The sequence below is a fragment of the Coenobita brevimanus genome, chromosome 16 (assembly GCF_032717465.1).
Source record: "Coenobita brevimanus isolate Jiangsu-jjx chromosome 16, ASM3271746v2, whole genome shotgun sequence".
In the NCBI taxonomy this organism is placed as follows: domain Eukaryota; kingdom Metazoa; phylum Arthropoda; class Malacostraca; order Decapoda; family Coenobitidae; genus Coenobita; species Coenobita brevimanus.
In genome coordinates, this window is record NC_136969.1 from 28,624,149 (window position 1) to 28,646,648 (window position 22,500).

The 22,500-nt window shown below is 43.9% G+C and overlaps 1 protein-coding gene across 1 annotated transcript in view; it reads left to right on the plus strand.

Annotated features, from left to right (window-relative positions):
- The window catches only part of LOC145391026 (zwei Ig domain protein zig-8-like), a 168,891-nt gene that overhangs the window by 122,680 nt on the left and 23,711 nt on the right, over positions 1–22,500 (plus strand). The window contains exon 4 of the mRNA XM_080265759.1: positions 6,346–6,473. Within this exon, the coding sequence (XP_080121885.1) occupies positions 6,346–6,473 (128 nt within the window). The remainder of the gene's footprint in view (positions 1–6,345; positions 6,474–22,500) is intronic.

The following is a 22,500-nucleotide window of genomic DNA, read 5'->3' on the forward strand; positions in this document are numbered from 1 at the left end:
ATCTCATTCCATCTTCAATTCCGTCCTACTTCCCTCCAGTTTCCTCCAGTTTTCTTTCCTCCTATCTTTATTCTCTCCCTCCCTCCAACTTTCCTCCTACATATCATTCTTCCTCCATTCTTTCCTCCTTTTCCTCCATCGCCCTCAAATTTAAATACCTCCCAAGCGGACCTTTTAACTTTCCTACTTCCTTCTTCAATTCCGTCCTTCTTTCCTCCAGCTTTCCTCCAGTTTTCTTTCCTCCTATCTTTATTCTCTCCTTCCCTCCAACTTTCCTCCTACCTATCATTCTTCCTCCATTCTTTCCTCCTTTTCCTCCACCTCCCCCAAATTTAAATCGCCCCCACCCGGACCTTTACACATCTCCTCTTCCTTCTTCATTTCCGTCCTACTTCCTTCCAGCTTTCCTCCAGTTTTCTTTCCTCCTATCTTTATTCTCTCCTTTCCTCCTACTTTCCTCCTACCTATCTTTCTTCCTCCATTCTTTCCTCCTTTTCCTCTATCTCCCCAAATTTAAATACCTTCCACCCGGACCTTTAAACTGGGGGACAAGTTTAAATGGCAGGTATATTAGGTGAGACGAAAGAGAGTGAGAAGATGGTGAAAATCATCTTGAAAATCCGCCACTGATAAGGCGAATTTCACGACCTCACCTGACCCGGATGTGAGGGAAAGTGAGCGACAGGGAGGGGGAGGGGGGAGGGAGGGAGGGAGGGAATGAGAGAGCCAGTCTTGATCCGGGTGTGAGAGAGAAATGCAGAAAGACATTCACAGATAAACAAGGAGATAAGTAAATAGAGAGAGAGAGAGAGTGAGAGAGAGAGGTCAAAGGTCAGCAATTAAGAAGTCAAGATGAGTGAATTTTAAGACAGGATGAAGGAAGATGTTAAATATTATAAAGTTTGCCTAGTTCATCCTGTGTCTATATTTAGCTATCTATTTATATCTATCAGTCAATCATTTAGTCTATTTGTGTATCTATTATCTACCATCTATCTATCCGCGGTGTATTTTGGGCTGGCCCGGTTTATCTATCCTATTTATCTATCCTATTTATCTACTTCGATGCTTATTCTGTATATTAGTATTTCAAGACAGTCACTTATTTCTTCTCTCTCTCTCTCTCTCTCTCTCTCTGCATTTCCTTCATTCCTTTCCTTATTTTCTTTTTTACTCATCTCTCTCTCTCTCTCTCTCTCTCTCTCTCTCTGACACTAAACATCTTTCACCCTCACCTTAAAGTCACCAAAATATCTTCAAATGTGCCTGGCTTATTCTTCCATGTTTTCCAAAAAGCATTAAAGGTGAAAATAGAAGATGTTAGTGTACAAACAAATAAATAAATAAATAAATAAATAAATAAGATGGTTAGCCTCAATGTCAAATCTTAATCTTAAAAATAACTATGGCGAAAGCAGTGCACCTACTCCCTCCAGGTATGCTTTTTTTTTTGGGGGGGGGGTTTCCAATGTATTTTTTTTTTTGTCTCTATGGTGTTATGTGTCAGGTTTCTGCCAATAAAGATGCAAAATAAGGTAATAAACGTAATCTTTCATTCACTGGCACTACTATTACTACTACTACTACTACTACTACGAATAATAATAATAATAATAATAATAATAATAATAATAATAATAATAATAATAATAATAACAATAATAATAATAATACTGATAACAAGTATAACAAAACAATAATGAAATAGTAACACTCAACAATAAAATAATAATAATAAAAATAATAATAATAATAATAATAATAATAATAATAATAATAATAATAATAACAAAAATAATAATAATAATAATAATAATAATAATAATAATAATAATAATAACAAAAATAATAATAACAATAATAATAATAATAATAATAATAACCTATCCCTTACAAGTCACCCACTAAAACTAAGAATTATTGTAATAAACCTGTACATCTCACTTACAGATTCCTCTCTCATCTTTTTCTCTGTGTTGTGTTTTTATTATTCACCTCAGGCCTCTCTCTCTCTCTCTCTCTCTCTCTCTCTCTCTCTCTCTCTCTCATGGGGTTTTGCGCCTTGATCTCTCTCTCTTACAGTATTCGCCTCGCTCTCCGCTTTCATCTCCCCCCTCATCTCTCTCTCTCTCTCTCTCTCTCTCTCTCTCTCTCTCTCTCTCTCTCCAACTCCTATTGCCCTTACGCTGTCAGGATCTGGCTTTTTCAATCAATCAATCTTTCTCTCCAGCACTCTCCCCTGTACTGTCCCTCTCCTCCACACTTTCCTCTTCATTCACTCTCCCTCCCCTCCCAGCTAATTTTTTCCCATTCTCCCCTCTCCATTCTCTCTCTCTCTCTCTCTCTCTCTCTCTCTCTCTCTCTCTCTCTCTCTCTCTGATAAATAATACTTGTATATTTAAGTATCTTATATGATATTTTATGTGTAATACATATACTTACATAGACATACATCTATATTTATACATACATACATATTAGATAGACAGATAGATAGATAGATGGATAGATAGATAAACATTCCCAGGGTCTCCTTTCTCACTCCTCTCTATTTCTGCCCTTCATCACTCCTCTCCATTCGCCAATCTTCCTCGCCTCCCACTCACACACTCCCTTGGTCCTCTCCCTCTTCCCTCTGCATTCCCCTCATTCCATTCCTTATTTTCTTTATTACTCATCTCTCTCTCTCTCTCTCTCTCTCTCTCTCTCTCTCTCTCTCTCTCTCTCTCTCTCTCTCTCCCTACTCCTCTTACCTTTCATCTTATTCGCTACCACTCTTCCTCCCCTACCCTCCCCAACCCTCTCCTCTTCTCCCGCTTCCCTCTCCCTCCCTCCCTCCCTCTCTCTCTCCCTCTCAGTATTTCTCTCACGCCTCTACAAGTAATGTCATCTTCCCTCTCTTACTCTCTCACTAGCCACCACCTGCCTCGCCACCCTGCCTGACCTCCACCCTGCCTCACCACCCTCCTATCTCCCTGCCTCACCCTGCCTGACATCCTATCTTTTTATCGTATGTGGCACCTTTCATCACGCTGCCTTACCATTACCCTGCCTCATCACCACCCCGCCTCATCACGACCTTGCCTCACCACCACCCTGCCTCACCATCACCCTGCCTCATCACCACCCTGCCTCACCAACACCCTACCTCACCATCACCCAACCTTACCATCATCCAACCTCACCATCACCCTGCCTCATCATCACCCTGCCTCATCATCACCCTGCCTCACCATCACCCTGCCTCATCATCACCCAACCTCACCATCACTCAACTTCACCATCACCCTGCCTCATCATCACCCTTCCTCACCATCACCCTGCCTCACCATCACCTAACTTCACCATCACCCTGCCTCACCATCATCCTGCCTCACCAACACCCCGCCTCACTATCACTCAACCTCACCATTACCCAACTTCACCATCGCCCTGCCTCATCATCACCCTGCCTCACAAACACCCTGCCTCACCATCACCCTGCCTCACCTTCTCCGACATCCTTTCACCCCAGTTAGCACTTTATCATCTCAATCGTACTTACTATATTTTTTGTTTTTCCCATCCTTCCTATCACGCTGCCTTAGACCCACCCTTCCCAACTTCCCTGCCTCGCCAGCATCTTGCCTTAACCCCATGCCTCACCACCTCCTGCCTGACATCTTATCCTCTCACCTTATTTGGCACCTCACATATCATCCTATCTACCTCGAATCTTGTCCTTCCTGCCTCCCCGTCTTGCCTCACTTGCCTGCCTCATTTTCCTGCCTCACTTGCCTGCCTCCCTCCCCTATTTAGCACCTCATTTCTTAATCTAACAAGGGTCTTATATTTTCCAGTCTCAGCACCCTGCCTTCCTTCCCTGCCTCGCCACCCTGCCTCACCACCTTCCCCCTCGCCTTCTTACCTGCGTGACACATTATCCTCCCACCTACTTTGGCACCTCATAACTTATTCTACTTTACATCCTATTATTTCCTATATCACCCTCTCTGTCCCCACACCCTGTTTCACCCTGCCTTAACCCCTGCTTCAACCTGCCCCACTCGCTCAACCTCACACCCTGTTTCACACCCTACCTACCTTCTCTGCTCCCTGCTTTACCATCACCTCTCACTCTGCTTACATATCCTGCCTCACCATCACCTTTTTCTCTCACCCTCCTTCCCCCTGTTCTTGCCTCACACTTTCTCACCCTCATCATCTTGTCTTTCACCCTCCCTCCCCCTCATCTCCCTGTCTCATTTCCTGCCTCACCCTATCACACCCTCCCTACCTCCTTATCTACCTCCCTACACCACGTCTACCCCACACCTCTACCCCACGTACTTCCACAAAGGTACATTAGTTCTGCTTTAACTCACCAACAACTTAAATCTGAAGTGCTTTCTCTCTCTCTCTCTCTCTCTCTCTCTCTCTCTCTCTCTCTCTCTCTCTCTCTCTCTCTCACACACACACACACACACACTACAGAATCACTCAATCTCTCCATAAATCTATCCTCATTGTGTCTACTAATCTTTCTGTTTGTACATATAACTAAGGAAAATAATTCTCTCTCTCTCTCTCTCTCTCTCTCTCTCTCTCTCTCTCTCTCTCTCTCTTCCTGATCTAGCCCATACTCTTCCTAACTTTTCCATCAACTTATCAGGGTTGAAAGCTGACAGAAGTGACTTCATCTTGTTTTCATTATTATTAACTCACTGACCAAATATTCCTCCTTATAAATAACAAGTCTCTCAGCAAGATGATTATATCTAGTGTCATCCTGGATTAAAAAAGAAAAGCCAAATAGGATAAGCGTAAAATACTGTGCTCTAAACCCGGCATACAAGCACAACAGACCCATAAATAAGAGCACATGTAATATCTTAGTTTTTTCTTAGTTTTCATCCTTGCTTCCTTCAAACAATTCGAGTAACTTAAACCCTCCAATTAGAAGACATATTTCCTTTCTTTTTTTCCTAGTTTCTTCTTGTTATCTTCAGATGATTTTGTTAACTAAATATTTTCTTTCTTCTTAATTTTAGCTTCTTGTTCTTTTCGGAAGATTTTTTTTAACTATATATATTTTCTTTCTTCTTTAATTTAGCTTCTTACATCCAGACGATTTTCTTTATATATTCTATTTTTTATTTTCGTTTCTTCTTGTTACCTCCAGACGATTATGTTAACTCCATACATTCTTTTTCTTGCTTTTTTAGTTCCTTCTTGTTATTCTCAGACGATTTTTTTAACTCTGGAGAATACCTTGAAGTTTTTCCATACAATTCCTGCGACACCCTGTATATACAACTTATTATTAGACTGTTAATTAAATCTTTCACATTTCACCTTCCATACTGACAGCTTTCTTTTAATTCCTCCTTCATTTTTCCTCACCTTACACCTGGTCTTAATTATATATATACCTTGTTGTCCAGGTGAGATTCCTCTGTTTCTTTCCCTCCTCTTCATCTCTCCCTTTTCTCCCGTTCTTAAAATTTGCGCCTTGTTTAATTACTTCTCTCTCTCTCTCTCTCCCTCTCTCTCTCTCTCTCTCTCTCTCTCTCTCTCTCTCTCTCTCTCTCTCTCTCTCTCTCTCTCTCTCCCATTCCACTTTTTATTTGCCTTGTCTGATTCTCATTTAGTCTGTTATGTGCTTTCCATTTCTGTAACTGAATTCCATACCCTACTCTTCCTGTCAATATTGATGGATGTTACTCAGGATTACAGAGTTATTCGTTGTATTTAAAGCCGTATTCTAGGTTACACATGCTCCTTAACACCTCTTCCTTAGCGATTTATTTTGCACATTACACGTTATCATTTTCTTATAAATATTTTCATCAGTAATATACAAAAGGGTAATATTTCATCTTAATTCTCCCTCTTTCCATTTCCCTTTTCCATTTCCTCTTTATCTTACTAACTTCCCCTCAACCCATTCACCCTTATCACCTCTCTCACCCCACTCATCCCTCTCACCCCACTCATCCCTCACACCCCACACACCCCACTCACCCCACACACCCCACTCACCCCACTCACCCCACTCATCCCACTCACCTCTCTCACCCCATTCACCCCACACACCCCACTCACCCCATTCATCCCTCTCACCCCACCCACCCCACTCACCCCATTCATCCCTCTCACCCCACCCACCCCACACACCCGACTCACCCCACTCACCCCATTCACCCCACTCATCCCACTCACCCCACTCATCCCACTCACCCACTCACCCCTCACACCCCTCTCACCACTCACTCCACACACCCCACTCACCCCAATTATCCCTCTCACCCCACCCACCCCACTCACCCCATTCATCCCTCTCACCCCACTCGTCCCTCTCCACAGTGCCGCGTGCCAGCATTCTCCACGCCCCTGAGCTTCACACGGAGGAGGGAAGTGGTCTGAACCTAACCTGTGTAGTGGAACCCTCGCCAGCTCCGCCAGAGTATATATTCTGGTACCACGGTGGAGAGGTGAGTGGGAGATGAGTGGAGTGAGAGATGAGTGGGGTGAGTGAGAGATGAGTGGGGTGAGTGGGAGATGAGCGGGGTGAGTGGGTGATGAGTGGGGTGAGTGGGAGATGAGTGGGGTGAGTGGGAGGTGAGCGGGGTGAGTGGGAGGTGAGTGGGGTGAGTGGGAGATGAGTGGGGTGAGTGGGAGGTGAGCGGGATGAGTGGGAGATGAGTGGGGTGAGTGGGAGATGAGTGGGGTGAGTGGGAGATGAGTGGGGTGAGTGGGAGATGAGTGGGGTGAGTGGGAGATGAGTGGGGTGAGTGGGAGGTGAGTGGGGTGAGTGGGAGATGAGTGGGGTGAGTGGGAGATGAGTGGGTCGAGTGGGAGATGAGTGGGGTGAGTGGGAGATGAGTGGGGTCAGTGGGAAGTGAGTTGGCACCAAATGAGTGAGAAAATAAAGTTGTAAAAATGAATGAGTGAAAGCGAATGGGGGAGGAATTAGGGATCATAAGGTAAAAGAATGGGAAAGAAGAGAGTGGAGGGTATGTGGGAGAGGGAAGGAGGGATGGGAAAGGAGAGAAAGAGAGAGGGGAAAAGCAAAGAGAGAAGGAAGGAGGGAGAGAAAACGAGAGGGGTGGAAAAAGCAAAGGGAGAGGGAAGGAAGAAGAGGGAGGTAGGGAGGGTGGGAGAAGATCAGGAAGGAAAGAAGGAAGGAAGGAAGATGGGACGGGAAAGGAGAGAAAGAGAGAGGGGGGAAAAGCAAAGGGAGAGGGAAGGAAGAAGAGGGAGGTAGGGAGGGTGGGAAGAAGCAAGGAAGGAAGGAAGGAAGGAAGGAAGAGGGGACGGGAAAGGAGAGAAAGAGAGAGGGGGGAAAAGCAAAGGGAGAGGGAAGGAAGAAGAGGGAGGTAGGGAGGGTGGGAAGAAGCAAGGAAGGAAGGAAGGAAGGAAGGAAGAGGGGACGGGAAAGGAGAGAAAGAGAGAGGGGGAAAAGCAAAGGGAGAGGGAAGGAGGAAGAGGGAGGTAGGGAGGGTGGGAAGAGGGAATGAAGTAAGGAAGATAGAAGGGGAGCGAAAGATAAGGAGAGGGAAGGAGGAAGAAGAAGAAGAGGGAAGAAGGGAAGGGAAAAGAAAAGAGGAAGAGGGAAGTAGGGAGGGTGGGAAGAGGTAAGGAAAGAAGGAAGGAAGAAGGGGAGCAAAAGATAAAGAGAGGGAAGGAGGAAGAGGAAGGAGAGAGAAGGAGGGAAGGGAGAGGAAAGGAGGAAGAAAGACGAGGAGGAAGGCAGTAAGCCAAACCTAACCTGAAATACATCTTCCGGTACAACGACGGGGAAGTGAGTGGGATATGAGAGGGGAGTGAGTGGACAAAAGTGAGTGAGAATGAGAACGAAGGGGGAATGGGATTGAGAAACGAGTAGGAGGGAAGTGGAGGTCATTGGAGAGTGAGTGGGAGGTACCAAGTGAGTGGGAAATGAGTGAAGATGAGTGAAATGTAAGATTAACGAAGGGGAGTGGAGATAGGGAGTGAGAGGGAGGTACCAAGTGGGTGGGAAATGAGAGAAGATGAGTGAGATGTAAGATTAACGAAGGGGAGTGGAGATAGCGAGTGAGTGGATGGTACCAAGTGGATGGGAAATGAGTGAAGATGAGTGGGAACTGTGTAAGATTATAAGTCAGGTATCAGGGCATGAGTGGGGTGGATTTAAGAGTGAAGTAAGAGTAAGGAATGGAAGGTGGGGCCAGGTGAATTAAAAAGTGATATATGAGAGACGTAAGCAAGGAAAGAATAAGAGTTAAATTAAAGACAGTAAGTGAGGGATTAGAGTAAGTGGGAGGCGAGATGATGATTGTGAGAATGGACTGTCTGATGATGCAAATATAAATGAAATAAACGAATTAAAAAAAAAGGAGAATCCGAACATAATTAGTGGATCAGAGAGTGAGAAAGAGAGTTGAATGAAAGAGAGAGTGAGTGATAAGGAAGAGAAAGAAGGAGGAAAAAAAAAAAAAGATAAAAGATCAGCATTCTTGTCGGTTTACGAAGCTCCCTCTTACCTCTTCCTTAGCGATTTATTTTCAGATCTGAGTGATTACTAAAACTGTGCACGTTATATATGCAGAGTATAGCGATAGTGGAAAGATTTATGTAACACAGAAGAGGAGAGTGATGTGTAATAAGCCTGGAACCACTGTCTGACTCTCTTCTTCTTCATTTCTGCAACATTCGCGGCCTTTCATCTAACTTTCGCTCTGTTGAGCACCACCTCTCCTCCTCTAAACCTCACCTTCTTTTTCTAACCGAGACTCAGCTGTCTGAGGCAACTGACAGCAAACCCTTTTCTGTATCCTCCTACTTTCTCTATACTCATTTCAAAGCCAAAGGTGGCTGTTGTGTATACATACGCAACGACTTATCTTGCTCTCGTGTTCCTGAACTTGATTCTTCTGAATTCTCCACTCTCTGGCTTCGGCTTTCCTGTCATTCTCTGACTAAATATATCTGTGCTGTTTACTTATCCCCTAATTCTACTGACTATCAAAAATTCTTCGACTATCTTACTTCTACGATGGAACACATTCTATCCATTTCTCCTTTCTCTGAAATCTCCATTCTTGGAGATTTCAATGTTCACCACCACCTTTGGCTCTCCTCTCCTTTCACGGATCCACCTGGTGAACAAGCCTACATCTTTTCTATCCTTAATGACCTAGAGCAGCTTGTACAGCACCCTACCCGTATCCCTGACCGCCTTGGAGAGAGCTCCAACATACTTGACCTCTTCCTCACAACTAATCCTTTTGCTTACTCTGTTAATCTTTTCTCTCCGTTGGGCTCCTCCGATCACAACCTTATTACCTTAACCTGTCCTATCGCTCCAGTACGGCCTGCGGACCCTCCAGGGAAACGTCGTCTCTGGCATTTTGGAGCTGCGGACTGGGAGGCCCTCAGGCAGTACTTCTTTGATTTTCCCTGGAATGATTATTGCTTCCATGGCCGTGAGCCATCTGAGTGTGCCTTGCGCATTACGGAGGTTATTCTCTCGGGCATGGAAGCATACATTCCTTTCTCATATCCTTTGACTAACGCAAGAAAGCCTTGGTTTAATCACGCTTGTTCTAATGCTGTCCGCAACAAGGAGAAGGCCTACAAAAGGTACCGGAGCCAACCCACCCCTGAATCACATAATCTTTACGTTTCTGCCCGGAATCGTGCTAAGTCTGTTCTTCGCTCTACTAAAAATAATTTCATCCATACTAAATGCTCTCAACTCTCCAACTCGAATTCTTCCCGCTCCTTCTGGCACCTTGCCAAAAATCTTTCTAACAACTTTACCTCATCATCCTTCCCTCCTCTTTTCTACTCTGATGGTTCTGTAGCTATTTCTTCTACTGATAAAGCAGATCTCTTCGCACAGAACTTTCTCCTCCAATTCCACCTTAGACGATTCCGGTGCTGTTCCTCCATCACTTCCCCCTCTGACTTCCTCATGGCTGACATTAAAATTTCTTCAGTTGATGTATTTTCTGCCATTACTGGCCTCAGTACTAACAAGGCATATGGGCCTGATGGGGTCCCTCCTGTTGTTCTCAAAAACTGTGCTTCTGTGCTTACACCCTGCCTAGGCAAACTATTTCGCCTTTGTCTGTCAACTTGTACCTTTCCTTCTTGCTGGAAGTTTGCTCTCATTCAGCCAGTCCCAAAGAAGGGTGACCACTCCCAACCCTCCAACTATCGTCCAATTGCTTTAACGTCCTGTATTTCAAAAGTTTTCGAGTCAATTCTTAATAAAAAAATTTTAAGGCATCTTTCCTATCACAACCTTCTTTCCGATCGTCAGTATGGGTTCCGTCAGGGACGCTCCACTGGCGATCTTCTCACCTACCTTTCAGACTCCTGGTCATCCTCCTTTCGGGACTTTGGCGAAAGCTTTGCCATTGCACTTGACATCTCAAAGGCTTTCGATCGAGTCTGGCATAAATCTTTAATTTCCAAACTGCCCTCCTACGGTTTCTATCCTTCTATCTGTACCTTCATCGCTAGCTTCCTTTCTGGTCGTTCTATAGCTGCTGTCGTAGACGGCCATCGTTCTTCTCCTAGATCTATCAACAGTGGTGTTCCTCAGGGCTCTGTCCTATCACCAACTCTCTTCCTTTTATTCATCAATGATCTTCTAAGCTGTACATCTAACCCTATCCACTCATACGCTGATGACTCCACCCTTCACCTTTCCATTCGGTTCCCGCAACGCCCATCTCAACAGTTACTTCAAGAAACAAGGGATGAGGCTATGGCACACCTAATGTCTGACTTGGCTCATATCTCTGACTGGGGTAAAAATAATATGGTTGTCTTTAATGCTTCTAAGACTCAGTTCTTACACCTATCAACCCGACAAAATCTTCCACAGATATACCCACTAATGTTTAATAATATTCAGCTTAATCCTGCATCATCCTTGAACATGCTTGGGGTTTCATTTACTCGGGACTTATCTTGGAAAGATCATATTACATCTCTTGTAAAATCTGCTTCCAAGAGATTGGGTGTGCTAAGCCGACTCCGCTCTTTCTTTACCCCTGCACAATTGTTGACTCTATACAGGGGTTTTATCCGTCCCTGTGTGGAGTACAACTCATGTGTGGGGAGGCTCCCCTCATACAGCTCTTCTCAATAGGGTGGAGTCAAAGGCTTTTCGTCTCATTAACTCTCCTCCTCTTACTGACTCCCTTCAACCTCTGTCTCTTCGCCGCACTGTTGCATCTTTATCTCTTTTCTATCGCTACTTTCATGGTCACTGCTCCTCTGAACTGTCTGCTTGCATTCCTCCACCTCTACGACGGGCGCGTAGCACCCGTCTGGCAGCAAACTCTCATCCCTTTTCTGTCCAACTCTCTAATGCAAGAGTTAACCGTTACTCCCAGTCTTTCATTCATGCAACAGGTCAGCTCTGGAACTGTCTCCCTCTGTCTGTATTTCCTCCTGCCTATGATCTCCAGTCTTTCAAACGCAGTGTGTCCAGGCATCTCAAAATGATCGGATCTTGAATTTGGCTCTCTATTGTATTTTGTTTTTCTCTTGGAGGGAACTGTTACTGCGGGCTCATGGCCTTTGGTTCCTTCTTCCTCGCAAAAAAAAAAAAAAAAAAAAAAAAAAAAAAACTGAACCGCTTAGGAAGAGGTATTAGGGAGCTTCCTTAACCAAGAATACGGGCCAATAAGTAAAAGGAAAGTGAGTGCGTAGGAAATGACTGTGAGGGAAGTGAGTGAATAGGAAATGACTGAGGGAAGTGAGTGGAGGTGTGAGTAGGAAATGACTGTGAAGGAAGTGAGTGGAGGTGAATCAAGGGAAGTGAGTGAATAGGAAATGACTGTGAGGGAAGTGAGTGAGTGGGAGATGACTGTGAGGGAAGTGAGTGAGTAGATGACTGTGAGGGAAGTGAGTGAGTAGGAGATGACTGTGAGGGAAGTGAGTGAGTGGGAGATGACTGTGAGGGAGGTGAGTGGAGGTGAGTCGAGGGAAGTGTGGGAGAAAGATAATTAAGGGGATGACCTGTGAGATGAAGCCGAAATGAATGAGATTAGGTCAGGTAAGTGGAGTTGAAATAGGCTCAGTGGGGGGGGAGGGAGTGGGGAGGGAGTGGGGGAGAGAATGGGGGAGGAGTGGGTGAAGAGGGAGGAGAGGAGTTAGGGTAGGGAGTGGGGGAGGAGTGGGTGAAGAGGGAGGAGAGGAGTTAGAGTAGGGAGTGGGGGAGGAGTGGGTGAAGAGGGAAGAGAAGAGTTAGGGTAGGGAGTGGGGGAGGAGTGGGTGAAGAGGGAGGAAAGGAGTTAGGGTAGGGAGTGGGAGTATATGAAGGAGGAGGAGAACTGGGGAGGGAAATGGGGAATGTGTGGGAAAGAAGGAAAGTGGGAGGAGAGCAGGAAGCCCCCAAAGTTAATGGGTAGGGAGTGAGTTGGGGAAGGAGGGGAAGGTGGAGAGGGGAATGGGAGAGGAGAGGAGTGAGAAGGAGAGATGGGAAGATAGTGGGATGGGGAGTGAATGGGGAGGGGGGAGGAAGGTGAATATGGGGAAGGAGGAGATTAAGGAATGAGCAGGAATGAGTGGACAGTAACTGGGATAAGTAGAATGAGTGGGGGATCAAAGGAATATGAGTGAAATGAGTGGGTATCAGTAGAGAGAGAGAGTAGTGGTTGGGAAATGAGTGGGAGAGGAAGAGGGGAAGTAGGTGACGAAGGGAAGAAGGAAATGAACCGCAAGTAGTCTGGGGAGAGAGTGAAGGAGTGAAGGCGGGTTTGGATGAGTGTGAAATGAGTGGGAATGAAGTGGAAGTGAGTGGGTTTTGAGTGGGTAAGGTGAGGGGAGTGGGGTTACGGAAAAAGAGAGGTGGAGGTGACTGAAGGTGAGGGTGGAAGTGAGAGGCCAAAATAGGAAGTGGACGCGATGAGAGGGAGCAGCTGATTGGGAGTAAATATTGGCGTTTGAGTTGAGAGAGAGAGAGAGAGAGAGAGAGAGAGAGAGAATCAGACTGGAGAGAGGGATGAAAGTAAACAAAACAGGGCGAGAAATCAACAAATCAATCAAATCAAAACAATCAAAGGAATCCAATCCAATCAAGAATAGAGTGTAAACAAAAGCACATGTCGACCACGTGACCTGTGTCTTATCAAAACAGTCGAAATCAGGAAGAGTGGGGTGGGAACTGGACAAGGCGATTAAAGTTGTGAATGGGATGGGATTGGAAACTTTGCTGGATAGTGAGATTAAGGCAAAATCGTATATATTATGAAAATGGATGTAGTAGGATAAGTGGTGTGGATGACACGATTTATATACCTTTTTTTTTTAATATCTATGTCCTTCAAGATCGAAAAGTGTCGAGGCGGTACAGAAACGCACCAAAACGCTCCAATAAAATTCCTGATAGATTTTTCAGCAGCTTATTTCTCAAACCAAAAATTTCTAATATATATATGAAAACAAAACACAAACTGTCTAACATCGTCTTCACATATTCCTTCCATAAATAAAATAAGAAAATGAAAAAGAAAAGAAATACTGCAAAAAATGAAATCCTGCAATTTTTTTTTCTTCAGTCTATCCATAAAGTAAAAAAAAAAAGATAAAATTAAATCCATACTATAACTCAACATACAAGAAAATTAACAAAGATCTTATATACGTTTTTCCCATACAAAAGCTCAATAAAAAAGAAAAAAAACGAAGAAAAACGTAAGCTTCAGAAAAACGTAGCTATAACAGACTGGAGTGATTCTCCTGCCGCTTCTGTATCGAACCAAAAATTGCTCTCCAGCCTTCAAAGGGCATTTTTTGCAGGAGTATATACAGACTCCACACACACACACACACACACACACACACACACACACACACGTATTCATTTTTGGGGGGTACACACAGCATCCATCCTATCTCACCCATACGCAAACACGCACATGCGTACATAAGCGCGTACACACACACACACACACACACACACACACACACACACACACACACACAAAAGCACACATACACACATATACTGTTCTAAGTATTGGGAGAGAGAGAGAGAGAGAGAGAGAGAGAGAGAGAGAGAACCAGATATTTACTCAGATACGACAGACAAAAACAGAGAGACAAAAACAAACCCAAAACAAACAGGTAAACAAACTAAAAAAGACACACACACACACACACACACACACACACACACACAACACACACACACAAACCCACACACAAGCTTCTTATACACACTTTCAACCACATTCACTCTTTATTCATTTCTCAAACGTTCATTCATTCACCTATTTTTTTTTTATTCATCGTCTCTCAATATGCATTTCTCTGACGTAATTTATTGTAGTGAACGAAAGAATATGATTAAATAAGAAAATAGAGGGATGGAGGCGGAAAAACGAAGGCAGAGTGAGAGAGTGGGGAGAAAAACGGGGGAGAGAGAGAGAGAGAGAGAGAGAGAGAGAGAGAGATAACATCCTACATACAAGCTCCAGAAAGAGATAGAGAGAGAGAAACATACAGACAGATAGAGCGGTAACTGAAGATGCTTTGATGTGTGTGTGTGTGTGTGTGTGTGTGTGTGTGTGTGTGTGTGTGTGTGTGTGTGACAGAAGGCCTCACGGATATATTATACTGACAGCTTCGAATCAAAACCCATCCTTACACACACACACACACACACAAACACACCGTTCTAGGTATTGGGAGAGAGAGAGAGAGAGAGAGAGAGAGAGAGAGAGAGAGAGATAACATCCTACATACAAGCTCCAGAAAGAGATAGAGAGAGAGAAACATACAGACAGATAGAGCGGTAACTGAAGATGCTTTGATGTGTGTGTGTGTGTGTGTGTGTGTGTGTGTGTGTGTGTGTGTGTGACAGAAGGCCTCACGGATATATTATACTGACAGCTTCGAATCAAAACCCATCCTTACACACACACACACAAACACACCGTTCTAGGTATTGGGAGAGAGAGAGAGAGAGAGAGAGAGAGAGAGAGAGAGAGAGAGAGAGAGAGAGAGAGTTAACGCAATAGAGCGTAGAGGAATAAAAACAAATGAACGGATGAAGGGAGAGAAAGGGGGACTGAGAATACTAGTAAGCGAGAGGGAGTGGGGAGGGAAGGAAAGAGGAGAAAGAGGGAGAGAGGAGAGAGAGGGAGAGGAGAGGTAAGAGAGGGAGAGGAAGAAAGCAGACGAAGAGAGTAGAGAGGATGGACAGAGAAATGGAGGGGGGAGGGAAGGGGAGATGCGTACAAAAATAGGGGATGAGAGAGGGACTGATAAAGTTGGGTAGATATTTGAGGGGGTAGAAGGGAGGGAGAAAAAGAGAGGGAGAGACTAAGGGAGACGGAGAAAGAGAGGAAGTGAGGGAAAGAGGGAGAAAGAGAGTAAGAGAGAGATATGGAGTAAAGCGACAGAGAAAGACGACCAGAAAAAGAGCAACAGATTCACAGCGACGAGAAACCGTGAAGAAAATCAAGGAAGAAAGATCAGAACTACATAAAGATATAGAACGTACATATCTTAGGGCACTTTTTAGGCGGTCTGGCCTTAATAAAAAAAGATATTACAAAAGTTTACAGACATAAATGTATACCAGAAGGCTCTACCAGGCCTAGAACAGTCAGCCAAAAGGGAATAAAGTAAGCCAATGTAAACCAAAATAATGTACATTTAAGTTATTTTATTATAAGGGTTACAGGAAACGCCTGACGATAAAACTGCCCAACTGAAACATCACACATAATTATTTGCATAGATTAAATTTAAAAAGGGGCCTTAAAAAATTTATCATGTCGCTAAGATACGTGTGAAATTTTGGATTCACGGGACAAATCAAAATGTCCAGGTGGAGTTTTACAAATACCTGGACAGAAGGTAAATGATCTCAAACACTAGTTGATAAAGCCAGCAGCGGAGAACTAATGCATTCTGTGACTGACCTCGGACGATTTGACGCGTTCCAGTGGCGAAAATGTTCTCAGTGATAAATAAAAGATAGACAGAGATATATAGATGGATAGCCAGGTAAAGAGTTTGATACAGAAAGGGATCTAGATCAACATAACGCAGACAGAGACAGGTTGATAGAGACTTAGATGTAGAAAGACAGATCTACCGGTACATATATATAGACAGAGTATCTGTCTATTTGTGTGTGTGTGTGTGTGTGTGTGTGTGTGTGTGTGTGTGTGTGTGTGTGTGTGTGTGTGTGTGTGTGAACATAATTAAAATAACGAAATATGATACAAAATTGAAAAAGAAAAAATTATAGAGAAAAAGAAACAAGCCAAGAGACAGAGATAATAAAGAAAATGAATAATAAAGAGCAAGAATAAGAGAAATACAAATAAATATAAATGATAAAGGAAAATATGAAAGAAAATTAAAGAGAGAAAAAGGGAGAAAGTGAGGGAAAATTGGGTGAAAATTGACAGGAGGGAGAGCGAGTTAATTGAGACGAGAGGAAGTGAGAACATAAAAAGCCGAAGAAATTGAAGGGAAGCTGGAAGAAGTGAGAGAGAGAGAGAGAGAGAGAGAGAGAGAGAGAGAGAGAGAGAGAGAGAGAGAGAGAGAGAGAGAGAGACGGGGGGAATAATGCTAGAAGAGATAGGAACACAAAAGAGGTGAAGAAAGAAGGGAAAAATGAAGAGGAAGAAAAAAAGGTGAGGAAGGATCAGGAAGAGTAGGAGGAATTTGAAGGAAGAGGAGAAGGGGAAAAAAAGGAATAGGAGGAAGGAAGAGTTTAAAGTGGAAGAGGAAGAAGTAGGAAGAAAAAATGAGGAGGGATAGAAAGGAGAGAAGAAGAGAGACGAGGAGAGAGTCGGAAATAAGAAATAAGATGGAAGAAACGAAAAGGGAGATGGCGTAGCATAACGAGAACAAAATGAAAACTAGCAAGACGGGGAATGATGAAGAGAAATGGAAGGGCGAGAAAATGGGTAGAGAGGAAGAAAAGAAGTAGAAGTAGAAGAAGAAGAAGAAGTAAAAGTAGAAGAAGAAGAAGAAGTAAAAGTAGAAGAAGAAGAAGAAGAAGAAGTAGAAGAGGATGATGATGATGATGATGATGATGATGATGGTGAAAGAGGAGAAAAAAGAAACAGAATATTGAAAAAGAAAAAAAGAAAGAAAAAGAAGAAGAAGAAGAAGAGGAGGAGGAGGAAGAAGAAGAAGAAGAAGAAGAAGTAGAAGAAGAAGAAGAAGAAGAAGAAGAAGATGACGATGATGATGATGATGATGATGAAAAAGAAGAAAAAAAAATGAAAACTGAAAAAGAAAGAGTAGAAAAAGAAGAGCAAGAAGCATAGAAGTAGAGAGGAGAAGGATGAGGCAGGAAGAAAGAGACAGGATCATGAAACAATGAGGAAAAAGTGAAGTGAAGAAGAAGAAAAAGATGAAGATGAAGGAAAAGGGAGAAAGGAGGAAGGAACACAGAGAAAAGGGGGAAGGAAAGACGAGTAGAGAGGAGATAGTAGTAAAATAAAACAAAGAGAGAAAAGCGGAAATATGAGGAACAGGAAGAGATGCGAAGAGAGGAGGAAGGGAAGAGAAAAGGAGGAGGAGGAGGAGGAGGAGGAGGAAGAAGCAGAGGAGGTGTGAGGAAAGAACACAGAATAATGAGGGAGAAAGAGGGCTGGAGAGGAGAAAGAAGCCCAGAGAAAGGGACAGGGACAAACACAGAGGAAAGGAAGTGCAAGAGAAGAGAGGAGAGAGAGAGAAAAAGGGTAGAAGGAGAGAAGAAAAAGAAGAGAAGGAGAGAAGAAAAATAGGAGAATGAGAGAAGAAAAAGAGGAGATGGAGAGAAGAAAAATAGGCTAAGGAGAGAAGGAAAGAGGATGGGAGGTACAATATTAAGAAACACACAAAGGAGGAAGATGAAAAATGCCCAGAATGATGGTAATGATGACAATGATAAAATGTGACGGAAAGCCGCAGACAAAGAGGAAAGGAGAGACAAAAAAGGAAGGAAGAGGAGGAGCAATAAAAAGGAAGAGGGAGAGGAGGAATAGGAGGAGGGATGGAGAGAAGGAGAAATGGAGAGAAGGAGGAATGGAGGGGAGGAGGAATGGAGAGGAGGAGGAGGAATGGAGAAAAGAAAAAAGAGGACAGGTTGAAGAAGAAACAAAGTGGTATGTGGAAGAGAGAGGAGGAAGAAAAATAGAGAGACAGAGAGAAGACAACACAGAGGGGAAAAGGGAAGGGAATTAAAAAGGAAGAAGAAGAGGAGGAGGGAAGGAAAGGCGGAGGAAAAGGAGAGGTAGAAGAAGCAGCAGATGTGGAGACGGTGTGAGGAAGAGGAAGGGGGAAGAAGCAGAAGATGATTGAAAAAGCAGAAGGAGAGTAGAGGAGCAGAGGATGACGAGGAGAGGCAGAAGATGAAGCAGAAGAGACGGTCTGAGGAAGAGGAAGGAGGAAGAGGCAGAAGGAAGGAGAAGAAGAGGTAGGAGGAAGAGGCAGAAGGAAGAAGAAGAGGAAGAGGAGGAGAGGTAATCAAACGAGATGGTGAGAGGAAAAGGAGGGAGGAAGAAGCATAGGAGAATGAATGGAGAAGAGGTAGGAGGAAGAGGCAGAAGGAAGAAGAAGAGGAAGAGGAGGCGTAAGAAAAAGAGGAGCAGGAGAAGAGAAGAAGACTTTGCCAGCGCCTAAGAAACTAAATCCAAGGGTGAAATTACATGCAAATGCGAGAGTGAGAACATGAAGAGAACCAGGTGAGAGAGAGAGAGAGAGAGAGAGAGAGAGAGAGAGAGAGAGAGAGACAGACAGACAGACAGAGACAGAGACAGACAGACAGACAGACAGACAGACAAAAACACAGACAGACAGAGACAGACACACAGAGACAGAGAAGAGAATTGATGACTAAAGTGTTACGCAATGGAGAGAGAGAGAGAGAGAGAGAGAGAGAGAGAGAGAGAGAAATGGCCTGGGGGAGTGAGAGAGGAGGGGAGAAAGAGGAGATAATTAGGTGAGTGAAGAGTTGAGAGGGGGAGGATGGGAGAGGGTGAGAAGGGGAGGAAATCAGAGAGAGAGAGAGAGAGAGAGAGAGAGAGAGAGAGAGAGGGAGGGAGGGAGAGAGTGGGGATTAAGGTAGGGAGAGGAAGAAGAAATAAAGAGAGGGAGGGGGAAGGGGCAGGAAGTAAGGGGAGAAAAAGACGATAATCAGGTAAATGGAAAGAGAGAGAGAGAGAGAGAGAGAGAGAGAAGGCAGGGTGACGGTGGAAGGAGGGAAGGAGAGGAAGGTTAAAAAAGGGAGAGAACGGACACTAGGGAGACGATGGAGGCCATGGAGACTGACAGACAGGGAGATAGACAGACAGAAAGACAGGGATAGATAGATGGATAGATAGATGCAGATAAAAGGAGAGGGGAAGGGGAGGAGGAGGAGGAGGAGGAGGAGGAGGAGGAGGAGGAAGGGTAGAGGTAGGGAAGGAGGAAGTAATAAAAATGACAACGGAAAAGGTCAGGGAGAGTAAAGAGAGAGAGAGAGAGAGAGAGAGAAGGGGGAGGTGAAAGTTGAGAGGCAGCCTTGTCCCCCGTCACCCCCTCTACGTCACACCAAGGGACCTCACCCTCCTCAAACCACCACATTATATTGACCAAGAGAGACAAATTTTCTTCATTGTACCTTTCAATTATTTTCTTTATTCTACTACTACTACTACTACTACTACTGCAATTACTACTACTACTACTACTACTGCTACTACTACTACTACCGTTATTATTATTATTATTATTATTATTATTATTATTATTATTATTATTATTATTCCTGCGAAGAAGGATGGTAAAATTTTCGGCAACTCGCCCTATACCGTTGCGCGAGATTCAGCCTGTGTGTGTGTGTGTGTGTGTGTGTGTGTGTGTGTGTGTGTGTGTGTGTGTGTGTGTGTGTGTGTGTGTGTGTGTGTGTGTGTGTGTGTGTGTGTGTGTAACTCATCCTAGGCTATTTGATGGACCTGAATGAAACTTCTCAGGTGAGGTCGTCTGGTTTTTCCAAAGGTCTTCCAATACATATACAATTCTCCAACCATGATTTTTAGGGGGGTCAACCCACTCACCAAAAAAAAAAAAAAAAAAAAAAAAAAAATCTCAGAAATAATAAAAAAAAAGTACACATATGGCTTTGATATCTTAGTACATGATTTGCAATGCGATATTTGGGGAGCGTGACCCCCCCCCATGGGTGTTTTTTGAGGGGGTCGGCTCCCTCCCCCCCCAAAAAAAAAAACGATAAGAAATAAGGGATAGTGAGCATATGGATTTGACCGAATTTTTTTAGTTTGTCTGGTTTCTTGATATCTTTTCAGTATATAAAATTTTTCGGCAATTTTTGAGAGAGAGAGAGAGAGAGAGAGAGAGAGAGAGAATGATTGGAATGGTTTGCAAGAGAAGGATGAGAGGCTATAAGAGGAATAAGAGCGAGAGAGAGGGAGAGAGAGAGAGAGAGAGAGAGGGAGAGAGGGAGAGAGCAATGATGAGCAAAAAAGATGACTAAGACAGGAAAATTAAAGAAAAAAAAACAAGAAAAACAGAAAAAATAAAAGTGATAGGCTGGAAAGATGAAAAAGATGAGGAGGAATGAGGAAAGGAAAATGAAAATATAGAAGAGATATATGGAGAGAAAGAGAAAGAGAAGGATAGAAAGAGATAGACAGAGAAAGAGAAGGATAGAAAGAGATAGACAGAGAAAGAGAAGGATAGAAAGAGATAGACAGAGAAAGAGAAGGATAGAAAGAGATAGACAGAGAAAGAGAAGGATAGAAAGAGATAGACAGAGAAGGAGAAAGATAGAGAAAGAGAGACAGAGTAGCAGAAGGATAGAAGGAGAGACAGAGAAAGAGAAGGATAGAAAGAGATAGACAGAGAAAGAGAAGGATAGAAAGAGATAGACAGAGAAAGAGAAGGATAGAAAGAGAAAGACAGAGAAAAAGAAGGATAGAAAGAGAGAGACACAGAAGGAGAAGGATAGAAAGAGATAGACACAGAAAGAGAAGGATAGAAAGAGATAGACAGAGAAAGAGATGAATAGAAAGAGAGATGGAGAAGGAGAAAGAGAGATAGAGAGAGACAGAAAGACAGACAGACAGAGATAAAAGGAAAAGCCTGCAATGTGTAGAAGATGAAAGAGGTGATTGAGAGAATGGCAGAGGAGAAAGAGAGGGAGAGGAGGAGGCGTAGAGAGAGAGAAGAGAGTGATAGAGAGAGAGAGAGAGAGAGAGAGAGAGAGAGAGAGAGAGAGAGAGAGAGAGAGAGAGAGAGAGAGAGAGAGAGAGAGAGAGAGAGAGAGAGAGAGGGGGGGGGATGAAAGCATATCAGAGAAAAAGTAAAACTGAAGTGAAAGGAAGGATAGAAGGAATGTAGGATGGAGAGAAGTAGGGAACTAAAGGGAGATGGAAGGGAAGCTGGAGAGACGAAGGAAGAGAAGATGAAGGGATTAAAGGGAAGTGAGGGAGAACTGAAGGGAAGGAAGGAGAGAGAGAGAAAATTTGACGGAAATAAGTAAGAGAAGAGGAGGACAGGAAGGGCAGAGAAGAGGAAAGAAGTGTAGTAAAGGAAGTGAGAAGGGAGGAAAAGGAGCGAAGTGGGGCAAGAGGAAGAAGGAAGAGAAAAACTGAATGAAAGGAAGGAGAGGAGAGGAGAGGAGAGGAAAGGAGAGGAGAGGAGAGGAGAGGAAAGGAGAGGAGAGGAGAGGAGAGGAGAGGAGAGGAAAGGAGAGGAGAGGAGAGGAGAGGAAAGGAGAGGAGAGGAGAGGAGAGGAAAGGAAAGGAAAGGAAAGGAAAGGAAAGGATAGGAAAGGAGAGGAGAGGAGAGGAGAGGAAAGGAAAGGAAAGGAGAGGAGAGGAAAGGAGAGGAGAGGAGAGGAAAGGAAAGGAAAGGAAAGGAAAGGAAAGGAGAGGAAAGGAAAGGAAAGGAAAGGAAAGGAAAGGAAAGGATAGGAAAGGAGAGGATAGGAGAGGAGAGGAAAGGAGAGGAGAGGAAAGGAAAGGAAAGGAAAGGAGAGGAGAGGAGAGGAAAGGAAAGGAAAGGAAAGGAAAGGAGAGGAGAGGAGAGGAAAGGAAAGGAAAGGAAAGGAAAGGAAAGGAAAGGAGAGGAGAGGAAAGGAAAGGAAAGGAAAGGAGAGGAGAGGAAAGGAAAGGAAAGGAAAGGAAAGGAGAGGAAAGGAAAGGAAAGGAAAGGAAAGGAAACCAAGGACAGGAGAGGAAAGGGAGGGGGAGGGAGGGAGAGAGGAGAAACTGAGGCAATGGCAGAAGAAGTGGAGAGAAGAACAAGGAGGAAATGAAGACGAGAAGAGAGGTAAGAGGATGGAGGTGAGAGGAAAACTGAATAAGGGGAAAAAGGAAAGAAAAACAGAGTAAAGGGGAGTTATGGAAGAGAGGAATAGGGAAAGAAAAATTAAATGAAAGGAAGAAGAGGAGAGAAAGGGAGGGAAAGGAGAGAAAAGAGGAAGAATCAGAGGGGAAGAAACAGAAAAAAAGAGAAGAGGAGGGAGGAAAAAGGGAATGACTGGAATAAGAAAGGGGAATA